This window comes from Trichosurus vulpecula, chromosome 1 (genome assembly GCF_011100635.1).
Source record: "Trichosurus vulpecula isolate mTriVul1 chromosome 1, mTriVul1.pri, whole genome shotgun sequence".
NCBI lineage: Eukaryota > Metazoa > Chordata > Mammalia > Diprotodontia > Phalangeridae > Trichosurus > Trichosurus vulpecula.
Genome location: NC_050573.1, coordinates 51,663,709 through 51,689,129, shown reverse-complemented (window position 1 = coordinate 51,689,129; position 25,421 = coordinate 51,663,709). Strand labels below are relative to the sequence as shown.

The following is a 25,421-nucleotide window of genomic DNA, read 5'->3' as shown; positions in this document are numbered from 1 at the left end:
GATTTCTATTAGTTTTGTCATTGGTATGGTCTATTATGCTAAGAGTTTTCCTAATATTTAACCAGCCTTTAACCTCCTAATGTTTAACACTCATTTTAGAAAAAGATATTGAGCAAACCATCGATAAAATCCCTAAGAAAAAATGTCCAGGGACAGATGGGATTTACAAGTGAATTCTATCAAACATTTAAAGAACAATTAATTCTAATGCTATATAAAGTATTTAGAAAAATAATTGAAGAAGGAGTTCTACCAACTTCCTTTTGTGGCACAAATATGATGCTGATACATAAACCAGGAAAAACCAAAACAGAGAAAGAAAATTATAGACCAATTTCCCTAATAAATATTAGTATTTAATTAGGGATTTTAAATTTGTTCTTTTTCTAGCTTTTTTTTAGTTGCATGCCCAATTCATTGATTTTTTTTCTTTATTTTATTGATGCAAGTATTTAGAGATATATGATTTCCCCCTAAGAACTGCTTCAGCTGCATCCCATAAGTTTTGATATGTTGTCTCATTATTGTTCTCTTTAATGAAATTATTGACTGTATGATTTGTTGTTTGATCCACACATTCTTTAAGATTAGATTATTTAATTTCAATTAATTTTTAATCTATGACTCCATAACCCTTTATTGAATGTAATTTTTATTGCATCATAATCTGAAAATGATGTATCTAATATTTCTGCCTTTCTGCATTTAATTGTTAAGTTTTTATGCCCTAATACATAGTCAGTTTTTGTGTAGGTGCCATGTACCACTGAGAAAAAGGTGTATTCCTTTCTATCTCCATTCAATTTTCTCCAGAGGTCTATCTAATTCTACTCACTTCTTTAACTTCTTTCTTGTTTATTTTGTGGTAAGAACTTTGGAATTGATTGTGTGACATGAGAGACATGGCACAGGACAACTCAGCATGGCATGCCTTCATCAGAGAAGGTGCTGTGCTCTATGAGTAAAGCAATATCAAAGTAGCTCAAAAGAAACACGAGATGCACAAATTTAGGGAATCCACCCCTGTTCACATGGAGCATTATTAGCTGGTATTGGTCTGATCAGCCACAGGTGGACACACTGTAACTTTACTCTAGCACAGTGATATCATTTTGGTCCCCTTCGAGAATGAAGGACAACAACCAACCAATCAGACTTATCTAGTTCTGAGAGGTGGAGGTGGAGGTACCTCACTAGTATAGTTCTGGTGTCTATTTCTTCCTGTAACTCATTTAATTTCTCCTCTAAGAATTTGGATGCTATATTACTTGGTACATACATGTTTAGTGTTTACATTACTTCATTGTCTATGGTACCTTTTAGCAAGATGTTGTTTCCTTCCTTAAATACTTAATTAGATTTATTTTTGCTTTTACTTTGTCTGAAATTAGAATTGCTACCCCTGCTTTTTTTTTACTTCAGCTGAAGCACAATATATTCTGCTCCAGCCTTTTTACCTTTACTCTGTGTGTATCTCTCCAAATCAAATGTGTTTCTTGTAAATAACATGTTGTAGAATTCTAGTTTTTTTAGTCCATTCTGCTATCCACTTCTGTTTTATGGGAAAATTCATTCTATTCACATTCACAATTAGAATTGCTAACTGTATTTCCCTCCATCCTATTTTTTCCCATTTATACATTTCTCTCTCCTTTCACCCTGTCCCACCTGACCAGTGTTGTGCTACTGACCACCACCTCCCTCAATCTGCCCTCCCTTCTATCAGCCTCCTCCTTCCCTTTTCTTTCCTCTTTCCCCTCCTACTTCCCTATAGGGTAAGATAAATTTCTATATCCAACTGAGTATGTATGCTATTCCCTTTTTAAGCCAAATATGATGAGAGTAATGTTAAAACAATGGTCTCCCCCGTCTTTTCTTTCCCTCCAATATAATAGGTCTTTTGTGCCTCTTCATGTGATGTAATTTACCTATTCTGCCTCCCCCTTTCCTCTTCTCCCATTACAATCCTTTTTTCACTCCTTAATTAATGTTTTTTTTATCGTGACAACAAAGTTAATGTATACCCAGGCCCTCTAAGTATACTCCTTCTAACTGCCCCAATAGAGACACAGTTCTAAAGAGTTACAAGTATAATCTTCCCATGTAGGGATATAAATGGTTTAATTTCATTGAATAATGTGTTTTTTTTCTTTCTTGATTGCCTTTTTATGCTTTTCTTGAGTCTTGTATTTGAAGATCAAATTTTCTGTTCAGCTCTGATCTTTTCATCAGGAAAGTTTGAAAGTCCCCTATTTCGTTGAATTTCCATCTTTTCCCCTGAATGATTATACTCAGTTTTTCTGGGTAGTTGATTCTTGGTTATAATCCAAGCTCTTTTGCCATCCAGCATATCATATTTCAAGTCCTCTGATCCTTTAATGCAGAAGCTGCTAGGTCCTATGTAATCCTGACCGTGGATCCTTAATATTTGAATTGCTTCTTTCTGACTGCTTGCAATATTTTCTGACAGTTCTGAATCAGATAGTTCTGGAATTTGGCTACAATATTCCTTGGAGTTTTCATTTTGAGATTCAGGAGGTGATTTCAATAACTATTTTTACCCTTTGGTTCTAGAATACCAGGGTGGTTTTCCTTGATAATTTCTTGAGATGTTCTTCAGTCTCTTTTTTTGATCATGGCTTTCAGGTAGTTCAATAATTCTTAAATTATCTCTCCTGCATCTATTTTCCAGGTCAGTTGTTTTTCCTATGAGGTATTTTACATTTTCTCCTGTTTTTTCATTCTTTTTATCTTGTTTGAGTGATTCGTGATATCTTATAGGGTCATTAGCTTCCATTTGCCCAATTCTATTTTTAAAGGAATTGTTTTCTTTAGTAATTTTTTTTCCATTTGGCCAATTCTATTTTTTAAGGAGTTGTTTTGTTCAGTCAATTTTTCTGCTTCCTTTTCCAAGTTGTTGACTCTTTTTCCATAATTCTCCTACATATTTCTCATTTGTTTTCCCATTTTTTCTTCTACCTCTCTTACTTGATTTTTAAAATCCTTTTTGAGCTCTTCCAAGATAACTTTTTGGGCTTGAGTCTAATACAATTTGAGGCTTCACATGTAGGCATTTTGACATCATTGCCCTCTTCTGTGTTTGTGTTTTCATCTTCCCTATCACTGTAGTAGCTTTCTAAGGTCAGGGCTCTTCTTTATTTGCACATTTTTTAAATTTTGAGCTCTGCTACTGGGATACAGGGAGCACTGTCCCAAGTTTTGTGTGGTGGGGGCCAAGGTCTTGGTCACTGGCTTTTTGCCCCAGAGTCTTAGGTGTTGCTGGCTTGCCCACTGCACTGGGGTGTGCCAACCTAGTCATGGCTTTTTTGCTGGGGTTCTGGTGCTGGCAATTTGCCTATTGTGCTGGGACTTGGGGCTTCATATGTGGCCTTCTGTGCCACTAGTCTGCTGAGCCAGGACTGGAGGGCCCCTGGTTGCTGATCTGTACTGTGACTAAGAGCCTCTTGCCGGCTTTCTGGGGTGCTATCTGCACTTTGTTGTGCTCTGCCTTTACCCAAGTGAGACAGACCTTTCTAACATTCTTCTAAGTTATCTTAAGCTGGAAAATTGTTGCATTCTGTCCTCTTGTGGGTTTTGTCATTCTAGAATTTGTTTAGAGTCTTGGTTTAATGTTGTTTCCAAAAGAAACTGAGGAGAGCTCAGGCATCTTCCTGACTTCTCTTTGCCATCTTGCCTTCAAAGTTCACATAGGATGGATTGGAATGGGGAGAGACTTAAGGCAGAGAGGTCAATGAGGAGGCTAATGCAATAATCTAAGTTAGAGGTAATGAAGGTCTGTGGCTATGTGAGTGAGAGAAGGGGACAGATGTGACCGATGTTCGGGAAGTAGTGACAAGATTTAGGATATGACTGGATATGAGAGAGAGAAAAGTAAATGTTGAGAATGACTACCACATGAAAGTGTAAACCTCATTTGGAAGGATAGGGCTGTTCTCAGCAGAACAGGGAAGTTCAGAAGACAGAATGGTTTTGAGGTAAAGATAATGAGTTGTGTTTTGGACATATTGAGTGTGAGTTGCAAGCAGGCGATCCAACATGAAAGGTCCAAAATACAGTTGGAGATGTGTAATTAAAGCTCGGGAAAGAGAGACTAGGGCTAGTTATATAGATCTAGCAGTCATCAGCATAGAGGTGATGATTAAACCCAAGGCCTTGATGAAGATCTGCAAAGCACTTTACATATGTGATCTCACTTAAACCTACTAACAACCCTGGGCAGTGGGTGCTATGATTATCTGCATTTCTCCAAATAGAAACAGGGCTAAGTGACTCGCCCAGGGTCACACAGCTAAGAAGTACCTGAGACAGGATTTGAACTCAGGTCTTCCTGACCTCCAAGACCAGCATGCTATGAACTGCATCACCTAGCCAGCAAGAGAGAGTTGTAAAGAGAGAAAAGGACCCAACACAGAGCCTTAGAGATAAGGGGTGTGACATGGATGATAAGTCAAGAAAACAAACTGAGGTGGCAGAGTAAGACAGTAGAAAAAAAAAGGCAGTTAGATGGCCCAGTGGATAGAGTACTGAACTTGGAGTTATGAAGCCCTGAGTTCAAATCCTCCTTCAGATATTTCCTCACTGTGTGACCCTGGGGAGGTCATAATCTCTTTCAGCATCAGTTTGTTCATCTGTAAAATGAGGATAACAGCATATACTTTTCAGGGTCATTGAGATGATCAAATGAGATAACATAAGCAGAACCCTTTGAAAACCTTCAAGTATTACCTGAGTGCTACTATTAAGAATATTGTCATTGAGAGGGCAATGTCACAAAAAACCAAGGAGGAGAGAACATCCAGGAAGAGAGGGTGTTCAAAAACATCAAAGGCTGCAGTCCAGAAAGATGCAGATTTTTTTAAATACCATTAAATTTGGTAACTAAAAGGCTACTGGTGACTTTGGATGGAGTGGTATAATTGAGTAATGAGGTCAGATACCAGGTTACAAAGGACCGGAGAGAACTGCAAGTAATGTGAGGGGATTATAGGGTCTAATGATAGCTTTTTAATGAAGGAATGGACTTAAGTATGTTTGTAGGCAGGGAGAAAGAGCCAGGAGATAGGTATAATTAAAGAAGAGTTTTTTGAAGGAGAAAAAGGGGATGAGATCAAGGAAACATGGAGAGGCTTTGGCCTTGGTGAGAAGGCCCATCTCTTTATCAGAGACTTTTGTATAGGAGAAAATGAGAGATGATATGAAGGGGTTTTGAGATATGGACAAGGGAAGAAGTGGAAGCTCATGATGAATGGCCTCTTTTCTCAGTAAAATATGGGACAAAGTTTTCCTCTGAGTAAGGATATGTAGAGGGGGTGGTATGGGTAGGTCAAAGAAAGAAGAGAAGAATAGGGACAGCTGCTATGGAGAATGTCCAAGAGAATCAGTTGCAAGAAGGAGATTGTAATGAGGGAATAATTAAAGTTACAGACCATAACAACTAACCTTATTAGTTTTTTCCTGAAGAAGTAAACAAATTGGAAAGTTAGAGAAATGCTGCAGAGTTGACCTAAATGTCAAGCATTTGATAAAATCTCTCAGGATATTCTTGCAGAAAAGATAAAAAATGTTAATTACTAAATGGTACCGTTAGGTTGATTCAAACATGGTTGAATGGCCATACTCTAAAGGTGGTCATTTAGTCACAGTTTGACAGTGACTTGGAAGGAGGCCTCCACTGGGGTGTCCCAGGATCAATGGTTGTTTGACATAATATTTTTTATGAGTGGCTTGGATAATGGCACAGACAACAGACTGACAAAATTTCAGATGACATGAAGCTGAATGGATAGCTAGAAAACTTGATGACAGGATCCAAAGAAATCTTCATGGTCTAGGATGTCTACATAAAACTAGTAAGATGAAATTTTTGAGGGGTAACCATAAAGTCTTTAAAAGTTACAAAATCGATTTGACCAGTACAATATAGGACAGAAATGGTTAGGTTTCAACTGGTATCAGTTAGGTATCGATAGATATCAATCTGACAAATATCTGAAGGTTTTAGTGGACTACAAACTCAATATGTTAGCAATGTAATGAGACAACCAAATGAATTATTTCAATATTTGTCTACATTATGAGAGGAGTAATATTCAGCATTAAGCAAGTGCTTTTGCATATAATTATGGAGCAATTAGTTGAAGGAGACAGGAAGGGATAAAATCAAGGGAATCTGTAGAGGGGTTGCCCTTGTGGTAAGAGGAGTCATCTCTTCATCAGAGATATATAGAGGAGAAAAAGAGGGATGAGGTCAAGGAATTTTGAGATGTGAACAAGGGGAAAAGAGAGAGTTCGTAGTAAATGGCTGCTTTTCTCAGTAAAATATGGGACAAGGTCCTCAGCTGAGTCAGGATGTGTGAAGGGGTTGATGTGGGCAATTCAAGGACAGAAGAAAAGAATTGGGGCAACCTCTTTAGGGAATGCCCAAGACAATCGATTGCCAGAAGGGAAGGAATTACAGTCAGTCTGATGTCACTGTACTTATGTTCTGGGTGCCATATTTTAGGAAAGACATTGACAAACTGGAGAAGTTTTCAAAGAAGAATAATCAGGATCATTACTGCAAGCAGTGTTTATTTTTTAAAATTGAGTATGGTTAGCTTGGAGAAAATAAAACAAAGGGGCATGGTTAATATTTCCAAATACCTGAAAGGCCATGATATGGATGATGACCCCAGAGGGAAGAAGTAAACTCAGTGGAAGAAAGCTTTTCTCGGGCCAGATTTAGGTTTGATGTAAGACCTAACTTCTTACCAAAGACAGTTATCCCAAAGTAGACTAGGCTGCCTTGGAAAGCAAAAAGTTTCCCCTAGAGAACTTCAATTAGAGGCAACTCAACCATTTTTTGAGTAATTATGGAGGAGAATTTTGTTCAGTTATGGACTAGGCCAGCCAGCCTTTCTGGTTCTTTCCATTGTTGAGATTCTGTGATTCTGAAGATTTACAGAAGGGATAGGAAGAGCGGGGGCGGGGGGTGCAGCAATTATATTCATTTTTGGTCACTAGGGAGCAGAATGGATGAAGTACTAGACCTGAAGTCAGGAAGACCTTAGTTCAAATTCAGCCTCAGATACCTACTAACTATGTGACCTTGGTCAAGTCATTTAACTTCTATCTACCTCAGTTTCCACATCTGTAAAATGAGGATAATCATAGTACCTCCCTCACCAAGTTATTGTGAGAATCAAGGGAGATAATATTTGTAAAGTGCTTTACAAACCTGCTTTCATCATAATCATGATCATCGTTGTTCCTAGGGCTTGTTTCAGTGGATAAATCTGGTACCTGCCCTTGTCCCAGGACTGCTCACCTGCTTAGGGTATCCATTCCAGACTGTCTGTGGCTGGACAAACCAGGTTTTCTGAAAGAAACAAGGGACATGTCCTAGACACTGCTCTCAGAATGGCTTGTTCTCACAGGTAATGGTTCCTCTCTACAGCTTCAAGCATTCCTCCAGGGTACTCCAGGCACTCAGCAGGAATGATGATATTGCCACCTTACATCATTTCCTATCCTTATCCTGACCTCCCCTTTGTCCCTCCTCCCCATGTTCAGAACAAATCAGAATCAAACTTATTAGGTATGACCCCTGGTTACATGAGAAGCTTGACCCTTTGTTTCTTTCTATACCATCCCAGGCCATTAGCTTCTGGTCCCTCTGTTAACTCTGGAATAGCTAGGGCAGGGTTAGAGAGGGCTGTCAAAATAAGAAGCTACTACATGATTGGACCATTTGAGCAGTCTCTCTCTCTCTCTCTCTCTCTCTCTCTCCTTCTCTCTCTCCATAAAGATATATATATATATATACACACACACACATATATGTATATATATGTATACACACATATGTATATGTGTATGTATATATAGTTTTAGCAGTGTAATATGGCAGCCAAGTGAGGTAATTGGACATTGGACTGCCTTAAGAGAAGCATAGCTTCCAGGAATAGAGAGGAGTAGGAGCTGTATTCTGTTCTCATCAGACCTAACCTGGAGGACTGGGTACAGTTCTATGCACCATTGTTTAAGAAGGAAATGGACAAGCTGGGGAGTGTCCAGAGGGCAATCAGTAATGAGAAGTAGGTGAATTTGTTGAGAATGTGGTGTCTAGAATATGGTAGGGGCCTATATGTGATAAGCCTAAAAAGATAGATTAAAGACAAATTGTAAAGGGCTTCACAGGCCAAAGAGAATAGTTTGTATTTTATCTTAGAGGCAATAGGGAATCATTTAAATTTCTTGAGGAGGGAAGTGACGTGGTCAGATGGAAGCTTTAGGAACATCTGTGAGGAGGATGGACTATTAGAAAGGGGTTAAATGGGGGCCACAGAACCAATTAGGAGGCTATTACAATAGTGGGTAGCAAAAGTGATGAGGACCTGAATTAGAGGGCCTCTGGTGGCAGTGGAGAGGAGATAGTCTCTAGAGATGTTATCAAAATAGAATTAGCAAGACTTGACAAGTGATTGGATGGGGAAGCACTTTGAATTCATATCATACGAGGATCTACTAGAGAAACTGAGCAAGTTTAGCTTGGAGAAGACTCAAGGGGAATATGATGACTGTCTCCAAGTTAGTTGTCATGAGGAGGATGGATTCACCTTGTTCTGTTTGGCCCCAGAAGACAGAACCAGGGATAATGGGTAGAAGTTACAAAGAGGCCATTTTTGGCTTGATCTCAGGAAAAAACTTCTCAATAATGAGAGCTGTCCCAAAGCAGAATGGGCTACTCTGGGACATGAAGTGTTCCTTCTATATGGAGGTCTTCAAGCCAAAGTTGGGTGATGGCCATATGTCAGGTATGTTATAATGTGGTCTACTTTTCCATATGGATTGAAAAAGATGACTGCTGTGGTCCTTTCCCATTCTCAGTTCCTAGGATTCTGTGATCTGCTTCTTCCTCCTCTCCTAACTCACCAACCCTGGCCTTGCTCCCTCTGAAATCCTCCTTTCTGTGATTGAGTGGCACTATGTCTATCTCAGTACCTATCCAACTCACCCTTTCTGTAGGTCAGACTGACCAGTCTAGTTATATCATCTGTAGAGAGTGTGACCTTTCCTCCCCATCCCAAACACCATAGTCCCTGTGGACTACAAAGTGGGGTAGTGTTAGAGGATGTAGGACAATTCAGGGTTGATGGTGGATTGAATGGTGGATTTGGAGCAAGGTAGGGTGGGCCGATGGTGAAATAGAAAAGAGAAGAAACAGGGTGAGAGAGAAAGACGGTAGGGATGAAGTATATGGAGAGCCTAAGAGGGCAGAGAATGAAGAAACAGAATCCAGAAAAGAAGAATCAAGGGAATGGGAGTGGAAAAGATTGAGGGACAGAGAGGACAAGGGAAGGAGTGGGGAGAGAGATGAAGAGAATGAGAGATGGAGAGTACAAAAAGTCCCAAAGTGTAAAGGGAGAGGGATGATGAGTGTGAGGACATGGGAATAGAGAGGATGGGAAGGGACAGGAAGGATGGAAAAAGCAAGAAGGGACAAGGTTAAAAGTATGAGAACAGAACAAAGAGGACCGGGAGAGAGAAGATGAGGGAATAGAAGGCATTGGAGGAAGATGGAAGAAGATGAATGGTCAGAAAAAGGGAGAAGGACAAATACAATGGGAATGGAGAGAATATGGAGTCAAATGAGGAGAGATAGTCATGTGCCGGGGATGGGACAGGACATACTCACATTGTAGAAGATGAGCAAGCCGTCGAAGAAAGAAGTGGAGTAAAATAAAAATTTCCAGCTGAAAATACAGAATGGGGTAGAGATGAATACATGAAGTAATATCACTAGGGGTGGGAGAAAATGGGTAAAGGGATGAACAAATGAGGCCCCTGCTTTCCAAATCAGGCCTGGTCCCATGGCCCACTGACCCAAGTCTTGGTACGTTGGAGTCAGTCTTCCATCAGGTCCCCCCAGCTCACCAGGCTTCAGAGAATTTCTTGCTCAGTAATGGTCGCTCTTGATTTCTGCGGCGTCGAAACCAGCATTCAGCTTGCCTTAAAGAGAGGCTACACTGGCTGGCCAGGTGATTCAATTCATCCTGGGGACAGCAGGAAAAGATTAGGGTTAGGGCAGACAAAAGGAGGACCTTAACTTCAGATGACTGTCTGCTCCCCTAAGGTCATATAGTCTCTCTAATCAGGGAGGGCCCAAGAGCACAGCAGGGGGCATGTTTCAGTCCAAAGGGTTTGAGCCTAGCTTCCAGGGGTAGGTCCAAGGAGCTTCATCCTCCTCCAAGCCCCTCCCCACTTAGTTGAGGTGCAAATCCCCCAATAACAGCATTCCCCCAGCCATACCCTGGCCCCTGCCATAGCTTTGTTGTCTGTCCTTTGGGAAAGAGGGGGTCCACACTGGGAGAGAGTCTCTGAAACCAACTTGTCAGGCACTATAGAAAGATTCCCTGAGCTTACCTTCTATGTGTACATGTAACTAAATATAAAATAGATGCAAACAAATACAAAGTGATTTCAGGAGAATATTAATAATTAGGAAAAATTAAGGAAATTTTCTTGAAGGATATAGAAGCCTTGAAGGCAGTTGAGGGTTTCCACAATGAAGAAATAAGAGAATTCCTGGAGAAGGAGCATACAAGAAAGGGGAGCCAGCCTATAAAATGGCATGCGGGTGGGAGATGGAATGCCAATTACAAATGACAGTGAGTAGGTAGATTTGGCTAGAACAGAGTATGTAGGGTAAGCAATAAATCTTGAAAGGTAGATTGGAGTCCAATTGTAAAGGGCTTTACAGGTCAAAAAGAATTGTATTTAACTTGGAGTCAATAGAGGAGTCAATTCAGGGAAGCAGAGAGGTGGCACAGTCAGATATGACTGATTGGTGACTGTGTGGGGCGTGGATTGTAGAGGGGAAGACAATGGGGGCAATGGAACAAACTAGGAGGCCATCACAATAGTGAGGGGAGGCAGAGGTGGTGAGGTCCTGGATTAACGTGGCTGTGGGAGGAGTGGAGAGAAGCAGGTGGTTTCAGGAAATGTTACAGAAACAGAATCACCAAGACCTGGCAACTGATTCAATATGGAGAGGCGGTATTGGGAATGACTCATAGGGAGAAAATTATGTCTCCAGCACATAGAGTGGGACAGCCTGGAATGTCTTTAGAGATCATTCCCTCATTTTACAGATGAAACAATTAAGGCTTCAAAAAAAGGTCAAGTGACTTGACTAAGATCACAAAGTAAGCCAGTGGCAGAGGTGGAATTAGAACCCAGTTCTTGTGAACTCTTAATCCTCTCTGAGGCTAGAGGTTGGTAGAACTTGATGCTCAGAGTATCACCCTCTCTAGAAGAAACAATAACATAGACAGCAGGTGTCTGAGTGAGCCCTGGGCACTTAGCACCTCCATCTCCCCCACTTCTTATTCAAGGACCAGAGACTGCCCTGTTGAAGGGGATGGAGACCTAAACGTTGTAGGATTTTTAATGGTATCCAAACCTGGGTCCTGCTCACCTTTTTGGGATTCTTACTCTGGGTCCAGAAAAATGACTCCAGGATGCGGTTGGGAGTAACCTTGATCCTGACAGGGTCACGTACACCCAGGGCTCTGCTCAAGGGCAGTCCTATGATCCTGTGAGAGGACAGGAGGAGCTGAGTATTCAGGAAGTCTCCTATTTATAGCCCTTTGGGAGACTTCTGCTAAATCGTACCCACCAACTCATCTACCACAGCTAAATTGACTTAGCCTGGGGGAGATGGAGAATGGGAGAAGGATGTATGAAAGGGACGGGGTGCCTGTGGGCTACATACTAGATTTTTATCCTGGGGGCAAAGAACATCCAAATTTTCCTTACAGGAGGAACATCTGGGCTTTCAGAATAGAGAGCAAGAATACCCTTTTCAGTGAATCAGATGAGTGCCCCAAGATTCTGGGGCTACAACCAAAAAGCAAACATTCTCCTCCCCTTAAATTTATTAAGTGTTTGGTAAGTACCTATTGTGTACCAAGCCAAGTGTCCAGTGTTACAGGGAGAGACAGACTTTAATTAAGACACTATCCTTGCCCTTAAGAAGCTTATGGTCTGGTAGGGGAATAAGACACCCACAAAGATATCTATAATATTATATAGTAAGTGCTTCAAAGTAGTGAAAAGGAAAAGGTGAGGGCCATTACCGACTAGGGACAAGGGAGGGAAAGAAGTCAAGGAAGTCTTCCTGGAGAAGGTGGCATTAGTTCTGGACTTCAAAGGTAAGTGAGGAAAGAAAGCAAGCTAATGTGTAAGAATTATGCGAGAGTTTTCAGGGAAGCAGTGTCCTACAATTTATCTGGACCTGAATACAAGGCAGAAAAAATGCTGAGGCACCACTCCATTTCTTATGGCTCAATTATATCTGATCATATTTGTATGGCTATGAGTCACTGCACCTGCAAGTGAAGGAGCCAGGAATGTAGGTGAGAAAGAAGCAGAGACAAGCAAAGGCCTTACTCTTGGGCATAGCTTGCCTCTGTATCTTTTTCAACCCAATCATTGGGATGGAGACAACTGGAAAAATTGAGTGTTTAGAAACTAAGGAACTCTGACCCCAAGAGCTATTTGATAATCATTAAGTAAACAAACGTACATTATCTGATTTATACCCAAGCCTTTGAACAGAGGAAAACTGTTATCAATAGAAAACTTACTCTAAGCTAGCATGAGGTTTCTGATGTAAGGGACCAAATCAAGTACCATAAATTGTCTAAAGACATGGTCTGGGCATTCAGTGCCAGGAAGGACCCTGTTGCTTTTTTTCCTAAAGAATTTGACCTCAAGGGTTGAAAATTGGTGGGGAAATAAAAAGCTTCAGTAGGGAATAAAACAGAAGTTTCTTCTGGTCCCAGAATAAGGATTCTTCTCTCTTTTCTAAAAGAGCTAGGTAAAAACATCTTGGCACAGTGGTAGCTCAGGGAGCTAGTCAGAAGCTGGAAGTATTACAAAGAGACTATAGCCAAGCTAGCACACCACAGTCCTGTGGGGACCAGGAGATTGGGGGCCAAAAGATAAGCATTTGACAGGGACTAGACCAGCATGGACCAGGGCCTATTCAGTAGCCTATGAGACTTATGTCAACAGGAGACATCTGCAACTTAGCAAGATAAGAGTTGCCTTTCCACACAAATAACCTACATGTGTAACTCCCCATGTATCTTACAGATATGTGGTCATTCTTTCCACTGGTACATTGTATTTTGGGGAGATTAGGCTCTAGGTATGTGGGGCTACTTTTCTTACCCTAACATTTTATTAAATGCTTTTAATTTGAACTAGTTATGTCTTCTGGCTGATTGTTAAAGGGGCTCATCAGTAGGGACTCATGAGGTAAATATTTTAAGGGAATGGATGTACAGAGCTCCTTGAACCTGGGGCACCCATCCACTGGAGGATGCCTCTTAGAGTTGAGGGGCTTCCCAAAGGAATTAAACATTCAAATATTACAATGTCACAAGATTTAAGAGGAAAACACTTTGTAAACCTACTTAGAACAGTGTGATATGGTGAGAAGAATGTTAGATTTGGAACTAAAGGATCTGGGTTGGAATCTCTGCTCTGTCACCCATTCTGTGACCCTGAGCAAGACACCTTACTTCTTTGAGCCTTAGTTTTCTCTACTGAAAAATAATATGACTGGGCTAAAAAGAATGCATACTGGTGATCCAAGGGAGATCTTGTTGAAACACAATAAGATGAAATGGGTGTGAGCAAAACTAAGTTCAAGGATACATCATAGACTCAAAAGAAAGGCATAATAGTTAATGGCAAAGGAATAAATGGAAGAAAATGAAAACCTAACAAATATAACCTTAACTAGTAAAAAAAATTTTTTACCATTAAATATCTTTGGTAAGAGTCTTCTATGCAAGATATATTGAAAACTAATACATATATAGAAAGCCAAAATAGTTTGGCAATAGATAAGTCATCTAAGGATACGACAAACTGTTATAGAAAGAATTACAAACTGTCAATGGCCAAATAAAAGATTGCTCTATGTCACTAATAATAAGAGAAATGCAGAGAAAAATGACTAAGATGTATCACTTGACACCCATCAAAATAGCAACATGACGAAAGATGGAAATTGTCAATGCTGGAGGGGCTGTGGGAAGATAGGCATACAATATTGATGGAGCTCTGAATTAGTCCAAATTTCTAGTAAGAAATTTGGATTAATGCTACAAAAGTTACTAAACTATTGAAACCATTTGACTCAGACATCTCATTGCTAGGTATATATAGTGCCCTAAGAGTGTCAGTGCTGTAAGGAAAGTTCTCACATATGATAAAATCTTAATAATTAATAACAGCACATTTTGTGGTAGGAAGCAAAAAAAAACAAAAACTGATAACATAATACATTCTTATTGTTTAGGGAATAGCTAAATAAATTCTGGTGTATGAATTTAATGGAAAATTATTTGCTAAACAAAATGATGAATGTGAGGAATTTAGAGAAACTTGAAAAAAACTTGACTGAACTAATGTCTAGTGAAGTAAAACTCCTAAGAACAGTATGCACAATGACTACAATAATGTAAATGGACTTGAATGTTAATTAATTTAATGACAAATCTTGCCTCACTTTTCCCTTGAAGAGATGAAGTAATTAACTGGTCCCTGCCTTCCTTATAGATGTGGAGTCCTATGGATGCAGAACGTTGCATACATTGTCAGATGTGATTGATGCATCGGTTGTTCTTGATTAACTTTTTTCTTTGTTAGAAGTGAAAGTATACACTGGGTAGGTTGGGAACAGGGGAGGGCATATCCTGAAAGAACCATAAAAACAAAAGGCATCAACAAAATTTTAAGTTTCTAAAAAAGGGGGTACGGGGAAACCCTCCACAGTTGACTCACCTCTCAATGCCATATCTAATGATTATTAAGACAAATGTCAGAGGAATGGCTGCCAGCAGGTCTTTGGGATGAGGGTATGTGATGCCATCTGAATCTTCCAAATCAGCCCAAGTGTATCCAGGGGGCATCCAGTACTCAGCCTTCCAAAATGACTTGTACAGCGTGTCCAGCATCCTGAGGGTAAGACACCAAATTTCTCAAAGGGATCAGCAAGGTAAAGCATGTGTTGATTATTCAAGAACTAGTTAACAAAGTCAATGCACCCAGATCATCAATTTTAGAAACAGAGAATGTCAGAACTGTAAGAGCCTTAAGGAAGTCTAAGCACTTCATCTTACAGATAGAGAAACTGAGGACCCAAAATAGGATACTTACCCAAGGTCACATGGTAAGTTGATGACAGAGCTGAGCCTAGAACTCAGGTCTCCTGCTTCCCCCTCCCAGGCCATTTCTAATGCATTTGCCACCCAAAGTTCCTGGGAATTGGGGGTTAAGGGTCAGGTGAGAACATATTGGCAGGACAGTTCTCATCTCACATGCTGGCTGCTGCCTAAATCTTCCTTGGCATAAGAGATTCAGGTATCCCAATCTGTCCAGCACCTGCCTTAAACAGATTAACTCAGCCCAGTGCTGTTTCTGATGTGACCATGGATTGTCAAGGTGACAGAGGTTCCCAAGAAGGGAAACAGATTCTAGAACCAAAAGAACTGGCATCTCCCACAGAACCCAGAATGCCAGAGGTGGAAGGTCCTTAGTAAATGTCAGAACTAAGAGGGTTAGACCAAAAAAGAGAATGACAGAGCTAGGGGCAACCATTCAGTTCAAGCAAGAACAGTGATCTCCCCATCACTGAAAGTATTCAGGGAGAAAGGCTATGTAATGATCCTTGTTGGTGACAATGTAGGAGAGGATTCTTGCTTCAAGTGAGAGTGGTACTAGACCCTCTCTCAGGGCCTGTCCAGCTCTGTCACTCTAAGCATCTTCTAGAAGAGTTTGCCCTGGCCTGCTTTCTCTCCCCCGTCTTTTGCCAATAACCTCTCTGCAGGCTGCTAGTAAGGAAAGCTTGAGACCAAGGCTCTGCGACCTCACCTCTCTGAGTTCAGGAAGACCTCAAAGGTGCCTCCTTCCCCTGAATGTCCTTCTGCCCCCAAATGGCAGTGGCTGGTGAGATCAAGGAAGACTTTTGGGCCCCCACTGAGAAGCCAGGCCATTATCCCATTTCCAGAGAAAGACATTGACTCTCCTTACATGGGGGTAGTGCCCCTCCCTATATACTATATCCCTTGTCTATCCTGGGCCAGAAGCATTACCCAAAAGAGAATATGAATTCCTTGTGAGGCAAGAGCTGGTTTTTTCTTTGTTTTGTCCATATACCACTAACTCCTAGCTCAGTACCTGGCATCTCATTCTCACTAACTGAGCATCTTAGATTTGAAAGGGATCCTCGAGACCATCTAATCCAACGATGCATGAACAAGCAATCAGTGAAGAGGAATTCCCCCCTCCAGCTGACCCCACAAGGGCCTTGAGCCAGGTTTCCTTTTGAAGACCTCCAAAGAACGGAAACCTGTTACCTCCTGTCGGAGCCCATGCTACTTTTCCATACCTCTTATTTTTAAGAACGTTTTGTTCAAGGAAGCAATTCCAAAGATTAGGAAAGATGGAAGTTTTCTGAAGGAAACATTTATCAGGCACCTATCATATACTAGGTACTATGCTAAGAAGTTGACAGATAACTCATTTGATCCTATGATGACCATGGGATGTAGGTGCTATTATTATCCTCATTTTACAGCTGAGGAAACTGAGGCAGACAGAAATTAAGTGACTCATCCAGGGTCACACATCAGGTGTCAGAGGCCCGATTTGAACTCAGGTCTTTCTGATTCCAGGCCCAGGGCTCTATCCACTTTGCCCTGTGGATGTACAGTGAACTCACTAAGTAGTTCAGATTTTTATAAAGTTATATACAGAAGATGGAAGCAAGAGTAGATAACAGGAGATAAATGAATATAAGAGCATGGCATGATCCTGCAAAATAGCCTCATGAGTGATTAGTTTCAAATGAGTGTAAGATAGAAAGGAAAGCTAAGGTCACTAATATAGGAGTGTTGTTGTTTAAAGCAACATTGAGGAAAAGAGGAGAACCCCAAGAGGGATGGGATCTTTGCTTGGTCTCGTTGAGAGCTGCATGAGTAAAGAGAGGGGGCAGGTTCAAGCTAGGCTGTGGAGACAGATTCAGTAAGACTTGGCAAGGGATTGGATATGAGGGCTAAGGAAGACTGAGTAATTAATGATAATGCTAAGGTTTCAAACCTGGGCAACTGGAGCGCAGGGGAGTATTCCTGGTGCTTAGCTCTGTCCCATAGTTGAAAGTCTAATAAATACTTATCGACCTGATTTGTTGACTGAGAGAATGTCTGTGCCTTCCTCAGAAGAAGCAGAGTTATCCTGGGGCTCTGATCTCTTTGGTGAATTCTGAAGTCCATTCTCCTAGTATTCCCCATTCCCCTCCCCCCTTGCTTTTTGGAATATCTTTCTTTTTCTAGAACTTAGCATGACCCAGCACAAAACATTCAATATGTGCTTGTTCACTGATTGACTATCTAGGGCATGTGTCAAATATTTCCACCTTTACCCTCTTCTTCTCTAATGAACTTGAAGAGGAAGCTCCTCCTTGTTGACCAGAGAAATCTACAACTTCACTTCTCCCATCTCTCCTATCTTCTGGTGCACCATCTGAGATAAAATTGTCCTCAAGCCCAGCTAGGCATATATGCTGCCTCCCCAGCTTTGAGGGGAAGATGGTATCAGTTGTGTAGTCTTGATGAGGAAGGCATCCAGCAACCACATTAATCAATATAATATGCCTAGTAGGGCTAGAGCATTATACATAAGCATTACATGGAGTATTCTGCTAATTCCCTTGGACCCTGACCCAATGGAAAATAGAAGGTGGGCACAGCATGAGCAACTGAAGTAGGAATGAATATCTGTGCGCTGATGAACTAATCCTAGGAGAGGAGCCATATTCCATCCAGTTACTTGGTAACTATATGGACAGTCAGGGTACAGCTGACTGTGTTCTCCTGTAATATACAGGCCCTATCTACCTCCCTGATGTTCATTCCCTTGCCAGTCCTGGGGTTTACAGATGGAAAGAGGGTGATAAGCTGTTCTGCCTTCTCTGGACAAAAGTAATTTTCAGAGGTCTGGCTCATAATGAATGGGAAGAAACCAGACTATGCCTCTCTTTTCTAACCTAGAAGCCTTTGTGGGTCTGCCCTGAGTCAGATGCCCCAGAGGCTGCCAGCAAACCTCAATCTGCAGCTTGTTTTTACACTGCCCCTTCCTAAATGGCATCTCATGGGTTTTGATGGCTCAGAATGAGTGTAAATAGCAATTGTTTCCATTCTGGCTAGAAACTCTGAGGGTCTTCCCTTCCCAGGTATATTCTTTTCTGAAGGCAAACTAGGCCATCTTCTGCCTCAATTCTTACCTAGCCTTTAATTACTGAATGGGTGTTGCCTGAGACAAACTGAGACCTCGGAAAGACGTTAACTTTAAAAGGCTCCCACTGCATCTGGAGCCACTGCCAGTCATCCTGACTTATGTCTTGTCATTGGACTCCAATGATTCTGGAGGAGACGGCGAGAGACAACTCTGCACAGCTACGCTTCACTTAAATCCAATTCACCTACATTTCAGGATATCACCCTCCTCGTGTCATTGATCCTCTTCAAGAATGAAGGATGAGTAACAACAATCTCAAGAGCTCTGTGAGGAGGCAGGAAAGGAAAAAGAAGGGTTGGATGATTAAGCAAGAAAACATAGGGGAAGGAAGCCTAGTAAGGTCCAAATTGGAACCCACTCACCAACTACCAACTATCTACAGACAAGTAAAAGATCAGACTTGGAGAGGTCCTTAGAACACAGAATGTCAGAGGTAGGAGAGCCCTTAGAGCAGAGAATGGCAGAGCTGAAAGAGGACCTTTATTTAGACTAGTCCAGACTTTTTGTTTTACAAATGGGGAAACTGAGTCCAGGAGAGGGGAAGGCTACCCTGGCAGGACTTTTTTTCACTAGTCAGTGCTTTCTTCTGACCACTGTCACCCACTTCTTGGCTCAATGAGCCAATAATGATGTATGAATTTTTACACTCAGAAGTGAAAGTAAATGCCAGATAAGATTGTTATTGTTATCATCTTATTGTTGCTATCTCTAATTCTTATTCAATAAGAAATTATTACTGTAAAGTCTACTGAAAATGCACATGCAACTCCCACTGTGGGAGACAACTAGGCAGAAGCATGTTTTGCATCAGGTATTTCTTCTTATAATCCCTTTTGCTTGTATGTTAAAAGTTAATTGTTTTCTTTGAACCATGGGGCTTGGAGCTTCATAAATTCACATACCATATTTGTTTTATTTGTACAAAACTTTTTAAATATAATTGAAATTATCCATTTTACACCTAACTTTGCTCTCCATCTCTTGTTTATTCATAAATTGTTTGCCTATCCATAAGTCTAATAAGAAATATGCTGTGTTCTTCTAATTTTCTTGTAAAATCTCTTTATAGCTAGGTCATGTATTGATTATAACCTTATCTTGGTAAATGGTGTAAGGTATTGTCTATGCCTAGTTTCTGTCATATTGCTTTCCAGTTTTCCCTAGAATTTTCACAAAATAATGAATTCTTATCCCATAATCTTAAATCTTTAAAGGACGTATGAAGAAACTATCTGCATCCAGAGAAAGAACTGATAAATAGAAGTATGTATAGAATAATTTTAAATATATGTATGTATATATAGATATATGTATATGTGCATATATATATGTACACACACACATATATGCATATTTATTTGTGTCTAATGGTAGTCATCTCTAGGGTGGGGGGGAGGGAAGGAGGAAAAAGAAATTTACTTGATAATTTTGCTGTATATTTGAATGGATTAGCAAATTGTGCATAGTGGATTTGCAGTTTCATGTACAATCATCATTTTTATTGTACTTTGTTATGGAAATGCTTGTTTTATTGCATAAATTAAAAATAAAATCTAAAAAATGTATAAAAGACCAAAAGGGTAACATATTTTTCTTTTCTTTTCTCCTACTTGTTTCAAAAGTTTTCTCTGCCTGGCATGCTATCCCTCACCTATCCCCTTCTCCCCAAATAAGGTAACAATAGGCCTGAAAGAGTGTGTCTTTCATCTGGAAGTATCTCAGGGAGCCAATAAGAGTCTCATTTGCACTCCCTGCTCTCAATATCTGTTTAAGATCTGAGTGGCTATAACTTATCTCTGCAAAGACTCATATCCTCATAGTCTTACTGGTGGTACACGTAAGCTGTATGTACTGCTGTATGAAGGTGATATATTGCATTTTGCTTTCACTTTTTAGTGGCACAGGGCTAATTATCAGTATTCTTTTAGAGAGCACTTCAGACTAAATGTTGGGGAACAGGCAGGAGAGTTTGATCCCCTCCCCTTCCTTTGGAATTAGCTACCACAAACAGAGAACAAAGAGGTTTGCTTGAGGTCACTCAGTAAAGTTATTGGCATATCTAAGAACAGAAACCAGATATACTGCCTACCAAAGTGAAGTCTCTTCATTGGACTACCTCTTTTAAGAGAAGTGACAAGGATGGAAGAGATTTTCCCAAGTCCAGAGGGCTGGGCTGAGTTCAGATATCCTCTAGATGAATACGTGTCTAGCCGTAGCTCCCTCCTCTTGTATTTGGGAAATTAATTTTTTAACCCATGGGTAAGGCAAATACCTGGGGAGCTCCCCTGGAGACTTCTTCTAAATTCTTTATTATCATCATCATTATAGCTAACATCTACATAACATCTACATGGCACCTAAGCTTTAAAAGCGTTTTACAAATATTAACTCCTTTTATCCTTATAAGAATCCTAGAAGGTAGATGCTATTATCATCTCCATTTTACAGATGAGGAAACTGAGGCTGTGAGTGTCTTGCCCAGAGTCAGACACTGAGTAAGTGTCTGAGGCAGAATCAGAATTCAGGTCTTCCTGACTCCAGGTCTAGTACTCTATTCATTGCTCTATCAAGCTGTCATCAACTAGTAATTATTATTCTAAATATTTATCTTTTTTAACATTCATTTTTAAAAAATTTTGAGCTCTCTCCATCATACCGTTCTTCCACCCATTCTGAAGGCAGAAAATGTGATGTTAATTATACACGTGAAATATTGCAAAAATATGTTTCTGTGTTAGTCATGTTGCAAAAAATAAAAATACAAGAAAAATTGAAAAATATGAAAAAAATTACGCTTCCATCTGCATTCAGGGTCCATAAGTTCTTTCTCTGAAAACGTCTCACTGTGACCTTTTATTATCTCTGCTACTCCAGAATGCAATTTGAGGCATTATTTTAAAGTTATTTAGAGGGGTATGCTTGGAGAGTTCAGCTGAGTTGCTACTTATACTCAACCATCTTGGCTCTGCCTCTCTGGGAATTCATATTTCTTACCTAGAGCTCTGAAGCACCTGAATTGCAGAACTAGAAGGGTCCAATTCATATACAAACAAGAATCCCTGTCCATCCATCATCTTCTTGAAGGGGAACCCATGACCTCTCCATGCAACCCAATCCACTTTGGGATAGCTCAAACTGTTCAAATATTTTCTGAAATCAAGCTAAGAATAGAGAGACAAGAATAAAGGAAGCATGGGAGGAACATGACTTTGAGAGTCAAGACCTTATAGAACCAAGTTGACTTCGGAGTCAAGACCTCATAGAACTGAAAGTTCTAATATAAGGGGGTGCTGGATTGTGGACTACTGTCCACAAAGGCTGAGGGAGCTCAGATGAGAGCAGAAGTGCCATGGAAATCATGCAGGTAGTGGACCCAATGCTCTGGATGATCATATTACCATCCAATTTCCCTTCCTGAGGCAGGGTAGCAAAATCTAGAAAGTCAGAGGTAAAGTTGGAAGGAAGTTGGAGAGTAATATGATTGATCAGGGCATAGGGAGATGTCATAGGAGTTAGGGTGAAACAAAAAGGAAGGGTATTAGATGGGGAAGTGAGATCACTTGGGAGCCATAGGAGCAGGGCAGAGAGAAAAGAAGTATGAAGAGAGTAGTGGAGGAAACAATGAAGCCTCCCTTGGGAATGGGGGCCTGAACTCAGCATTCGTCTTTAATAGTCACAAGAAGGCACAGGAGACTGGCCCTGGGGGGCCAAGCATAGGTTTTTCTCTCCAGGTAACCTCACCCTGAGGACTATGCCTCACCCTATCCCATCCCTCTCAGCACCAGCAGTTCAGGCCATGGACGATACCCATGAGCACCAGTCTGTCCAATATTTCTTCCAATAGGACATTCTTCTGCCTCTTAGCCAAGCAAGTTGGGAGGTTGAATCCTGGTTGGGGTCCACCTTGATCCTCAACCTTCTACCCTCAAGAAGTGAGAAGAAATTTTGACCAGATTTCTTCTGGGTTTAGGATTATCTTGGACCTGAGAGCAAACCTGGACTAGCCTCATGTCCCTAGAAGTAGATGTGTGAAAGATATAAAAGAAGGCGTGAAACAGGGATTAAATGTGTTAACCTGAGGGTAACAGATCTTTTCAGAAACTGGGTGTGAACCAAGAAAGACAGAGATGTGTGACACAAATATTTATATGTATGTTTGACATGGGTATGTATTTGTGATATGGGTGCCTGGCATTTGGGATGTGTGTGTGTATAAAATGGGGGTATCACAGAAGGGGGAGCCCTGTGCTATGGGAGGGGGGGTGAGGTCACTTGGGAAGTACAAAAGGATAGAGGGAAAGGAACAAAGTAAGGAGGGTGTGTGTGTGTGTGTGTGTGTGTGTGTGTGTGTGTGTGTGTGTGTTTACCAGGAAGCCTCCCTTGAGGTTTGGAAGAAGCATGTGTTAGACAAATTAATCAGCAAGAATTTTTTTTTAAGTCGAACTACGTGTCAGTCACCGTGCAAAGTACTCAGGCTGCAAAGTCAAAAGTGAAATACTCCCTGCCCCCTAGAATTTTCATTGTACTCGTGGAGACATTACACATATAACTATATACCGGAAAGATACAAGATAATGGAGGAAGGAGAGGCACTTGGGCACTGTAGGGGGTGCGGGAGGAGGGGAAAATATCTCAGGCAGGAATTACTGTTTGATAAGATCCTTAAAGGAAACCAAGGATAAACGCTTGTTGAATGAAGAGGAGCTGAGGAGGAAGTGTGCTCCAGGCATGAGGGACAGAGAGTGCCACCGGCAGGACAGACCTATAGGAGCCTCCTGGTTGGGCAGGCGGGGCGGGCAAGATCCTGGGCAAAGGGGCTGGGCGCAGTGAACATCAACCGAGTGGCTGTGAGTTGGTGAAACCATTAAGAATGGGGGCTGGTTAGCTGCCAGGACAAAGGATAAAGGGGGTGGGAGGAAGCACTTACCTGCTGCCGAAGGGCAGAAAGACGGAAAACAGGACCGAGTCTCCCCTCCTCTGGAGCAGCCTTGGCTCAAGTGGCACGGTTTGGTTCTGTGTCCCTTCTCAAGTGGAAGGCAAACAGGGTGAGTAGGCTACCCTTAGGGAATGGTCTCTAGGGGAACTGCAGGGGCCCTGGAGGGTGGAGAGTAGAGAAGAGCCTGGAGCGAGTTAGAGCCCGAGCCTAGAAAGCGGAGCAGGCGGGACAAAGGGAGCTTGGTGATGAGAACACCGAGAGGATCTGGGGCGGGCTCTGGAGGGGGGGTGGTTTTGGAGGGAGGCGGGTGGCTCCCTGGCTAGAGGCCAGAGGCTGGGGGAAGAAACAGGTGTCCGCAGGGCGATTCCCCGGGCAGGAGGGGTGCGGAATGAGAGGAGGTGGAAGGAAAGTGAGGAAACGGGTAGGGGTGCGGGAAAAAGAATTAGTGGAGCCCGACAGATTCACAGGAGTCATCAGAAATCCCTGAACCTTCTCCCTCTCTGGCCTGGCCCCAGTCACTGCTCCAGCCGGATACTAAAGGTGGGTGAACTGACTTTTCCGACCACCGCCTCTGGGCTTCCAGGGACTTAGCCAGTCTCCAACCCGGCACCCACTCCTCCATGCAAGCTCACCTCCACTCATCCCCCTCCCCACAGGATCACCACCCTGCCTCACGCTGGGGCACTCAGCCCAACTGAAGAAAGAGGAGTACCTCCTCCCACCAGACGTCTCTGGTACTCCCAGGGTCATGACACCACCCCCTCCAGACACTGAACACAAGGACACAGGGCCCTTTCCCACTTTTCCAGTAGTCAAACACTTTACACTTCCTGCCCCCAGACACCTTCCCTGTCCATATACTCTATAATCCAGCTACCCTGGCCTCCTTGCTTCTCCTAGCATAAGTCATCTTCCCACTCCAAGCCTTCTCTCTGGCTTGCAGTGCCTTCCTCATGTTACTGTGAGTCTTGGCTTCCTTCAGAACTCAGCTCAAATTTCCCATCTCCAGGAGGCCTTTCCCTGTCCCACCCCTCTTCTTCTCTTCCCCCTTTACCTCTACCCCTTCCCTCTGAGTTACCTCCCATGTACACTATAAATATCTTGCATATTGTAGAATGGGAGTTCCTTGAACTCAGGGCTTCTGTTTTTGTCTTTCTTTACATACCCAAAGCTTAGAATAGCGTCTGGTATATAGTAAGTGCTTAATAAATGTTAACTCACTCCCACTGGTCACAGTTCCCTCAAGGCAGACAGGTTCATGGCTTCCAAGGAGCACTCTCGCCCACTAACAGCTCCCCACAGGTTTAGGGGTTCCCCACCACAAGATACTAATGCCCTCTCAGACCCAGCTGCCCCAACACCAAGTACTACCCTAGCATATTCAGACACAGGCTCCCTTCCTCCCTCAATTTTCTCCCCTTTTTCCAAGTCCTAGCTTCAGGAAATTTTTCCCAATCCCCCCTAATGATAGTGCCTTCCCACTGTTTCCAATTCATCCTTTATCTAACTTATTTCAACATAGCTGTTTGCATTTTGTCTTCCCAATTAAATTGCGAGCTCCTCAGAGCAGGGACTATTTTATTTACCTTTCTTTTTTTATCCTCAGTGATTAGCATGGTGCCTAACACATCATAGGCACTTAATCAATATATATTAACTGATTTCTCCCTGCCCGGCAAAGCAGGAGGATTAGGGGACTGTGTGCACAAATTGTTCTCCTCATGGACAAAGCCTGGGGCAAGAGCTTTCCTGGCTCAGACCTCCTATCCTTTCCTTTCCATAAGAACAATCAGTTGTTCACATGTATTTGGTAACTTACCAGCTCTGCCCAGTGTAGGCTCTCCTCTTCTCTCCCCAGAGACTAAGGAGGTGTGGGAGTGGGGGGGAAAGAGGATGAAAGAAGAAAGAATGGTGGGAAAAGGATTATGCTTCTCACACTTAGGGGGAATAAGTTTGTATATTTGTCATTATATCTTGAAGGAATATTTCTGTATAGAAGTTAATCTTGCTGTCAGTAGTTAATGGAATTAAGGATCACTCTCAATAATTGGTGGGAAAAACTTCATTGATGGGAGCTGGAACCATTTGCAAAGAGCCTCTCCTGTAGGGG

The 25,421-nt window shown here is 41.7% G+C and overlaps 1 protein-coding gene across 1 annotated transcript in view; it reads right to left on the bottom strand.

Moving 5' to 3' along the window:
- LOC118833083 (ceramide synthase 4-like) overlaps window positions 1-23,342 on the bottom strand; it is a 37,845-nt gene extending 14,503 nt beyond the window's left edge. Inside the window, exons 1-6 of the mRNA XM_036740475.1 lie at window positions 23,303-23,342; window positions 14,863-15,036; window positions 11,480-11,597; window positions 9,937-10,055; window positions 9,698-9,755; window positions 7,328-7,378 (exon numbers count right to left, since the gene is read on the bottom strand). Coding sequence (XP_036596370.1) covers window positions 7,328-7,378; window positions 9,698-9,755; window positions 9,937-10,055; window positions 11,480-11,597; window positions 14,863-15,035 — 519 coding nt within the window. The 5' untranslated portion in view covers window position 15,036; window positions 23,303-23,342. The remainder of the gene's footprint in view (window positions 1-7,327; window positions 7,379-9,697; window positions 9,756-9,936; window positions 10,056-11,479; window positions 11,598-14,862; window positions 15,037-23,302) is intronic.
- Between the last annotated feature and the right edge of the window lie 2,079 nt (window positions 23,343-25,421).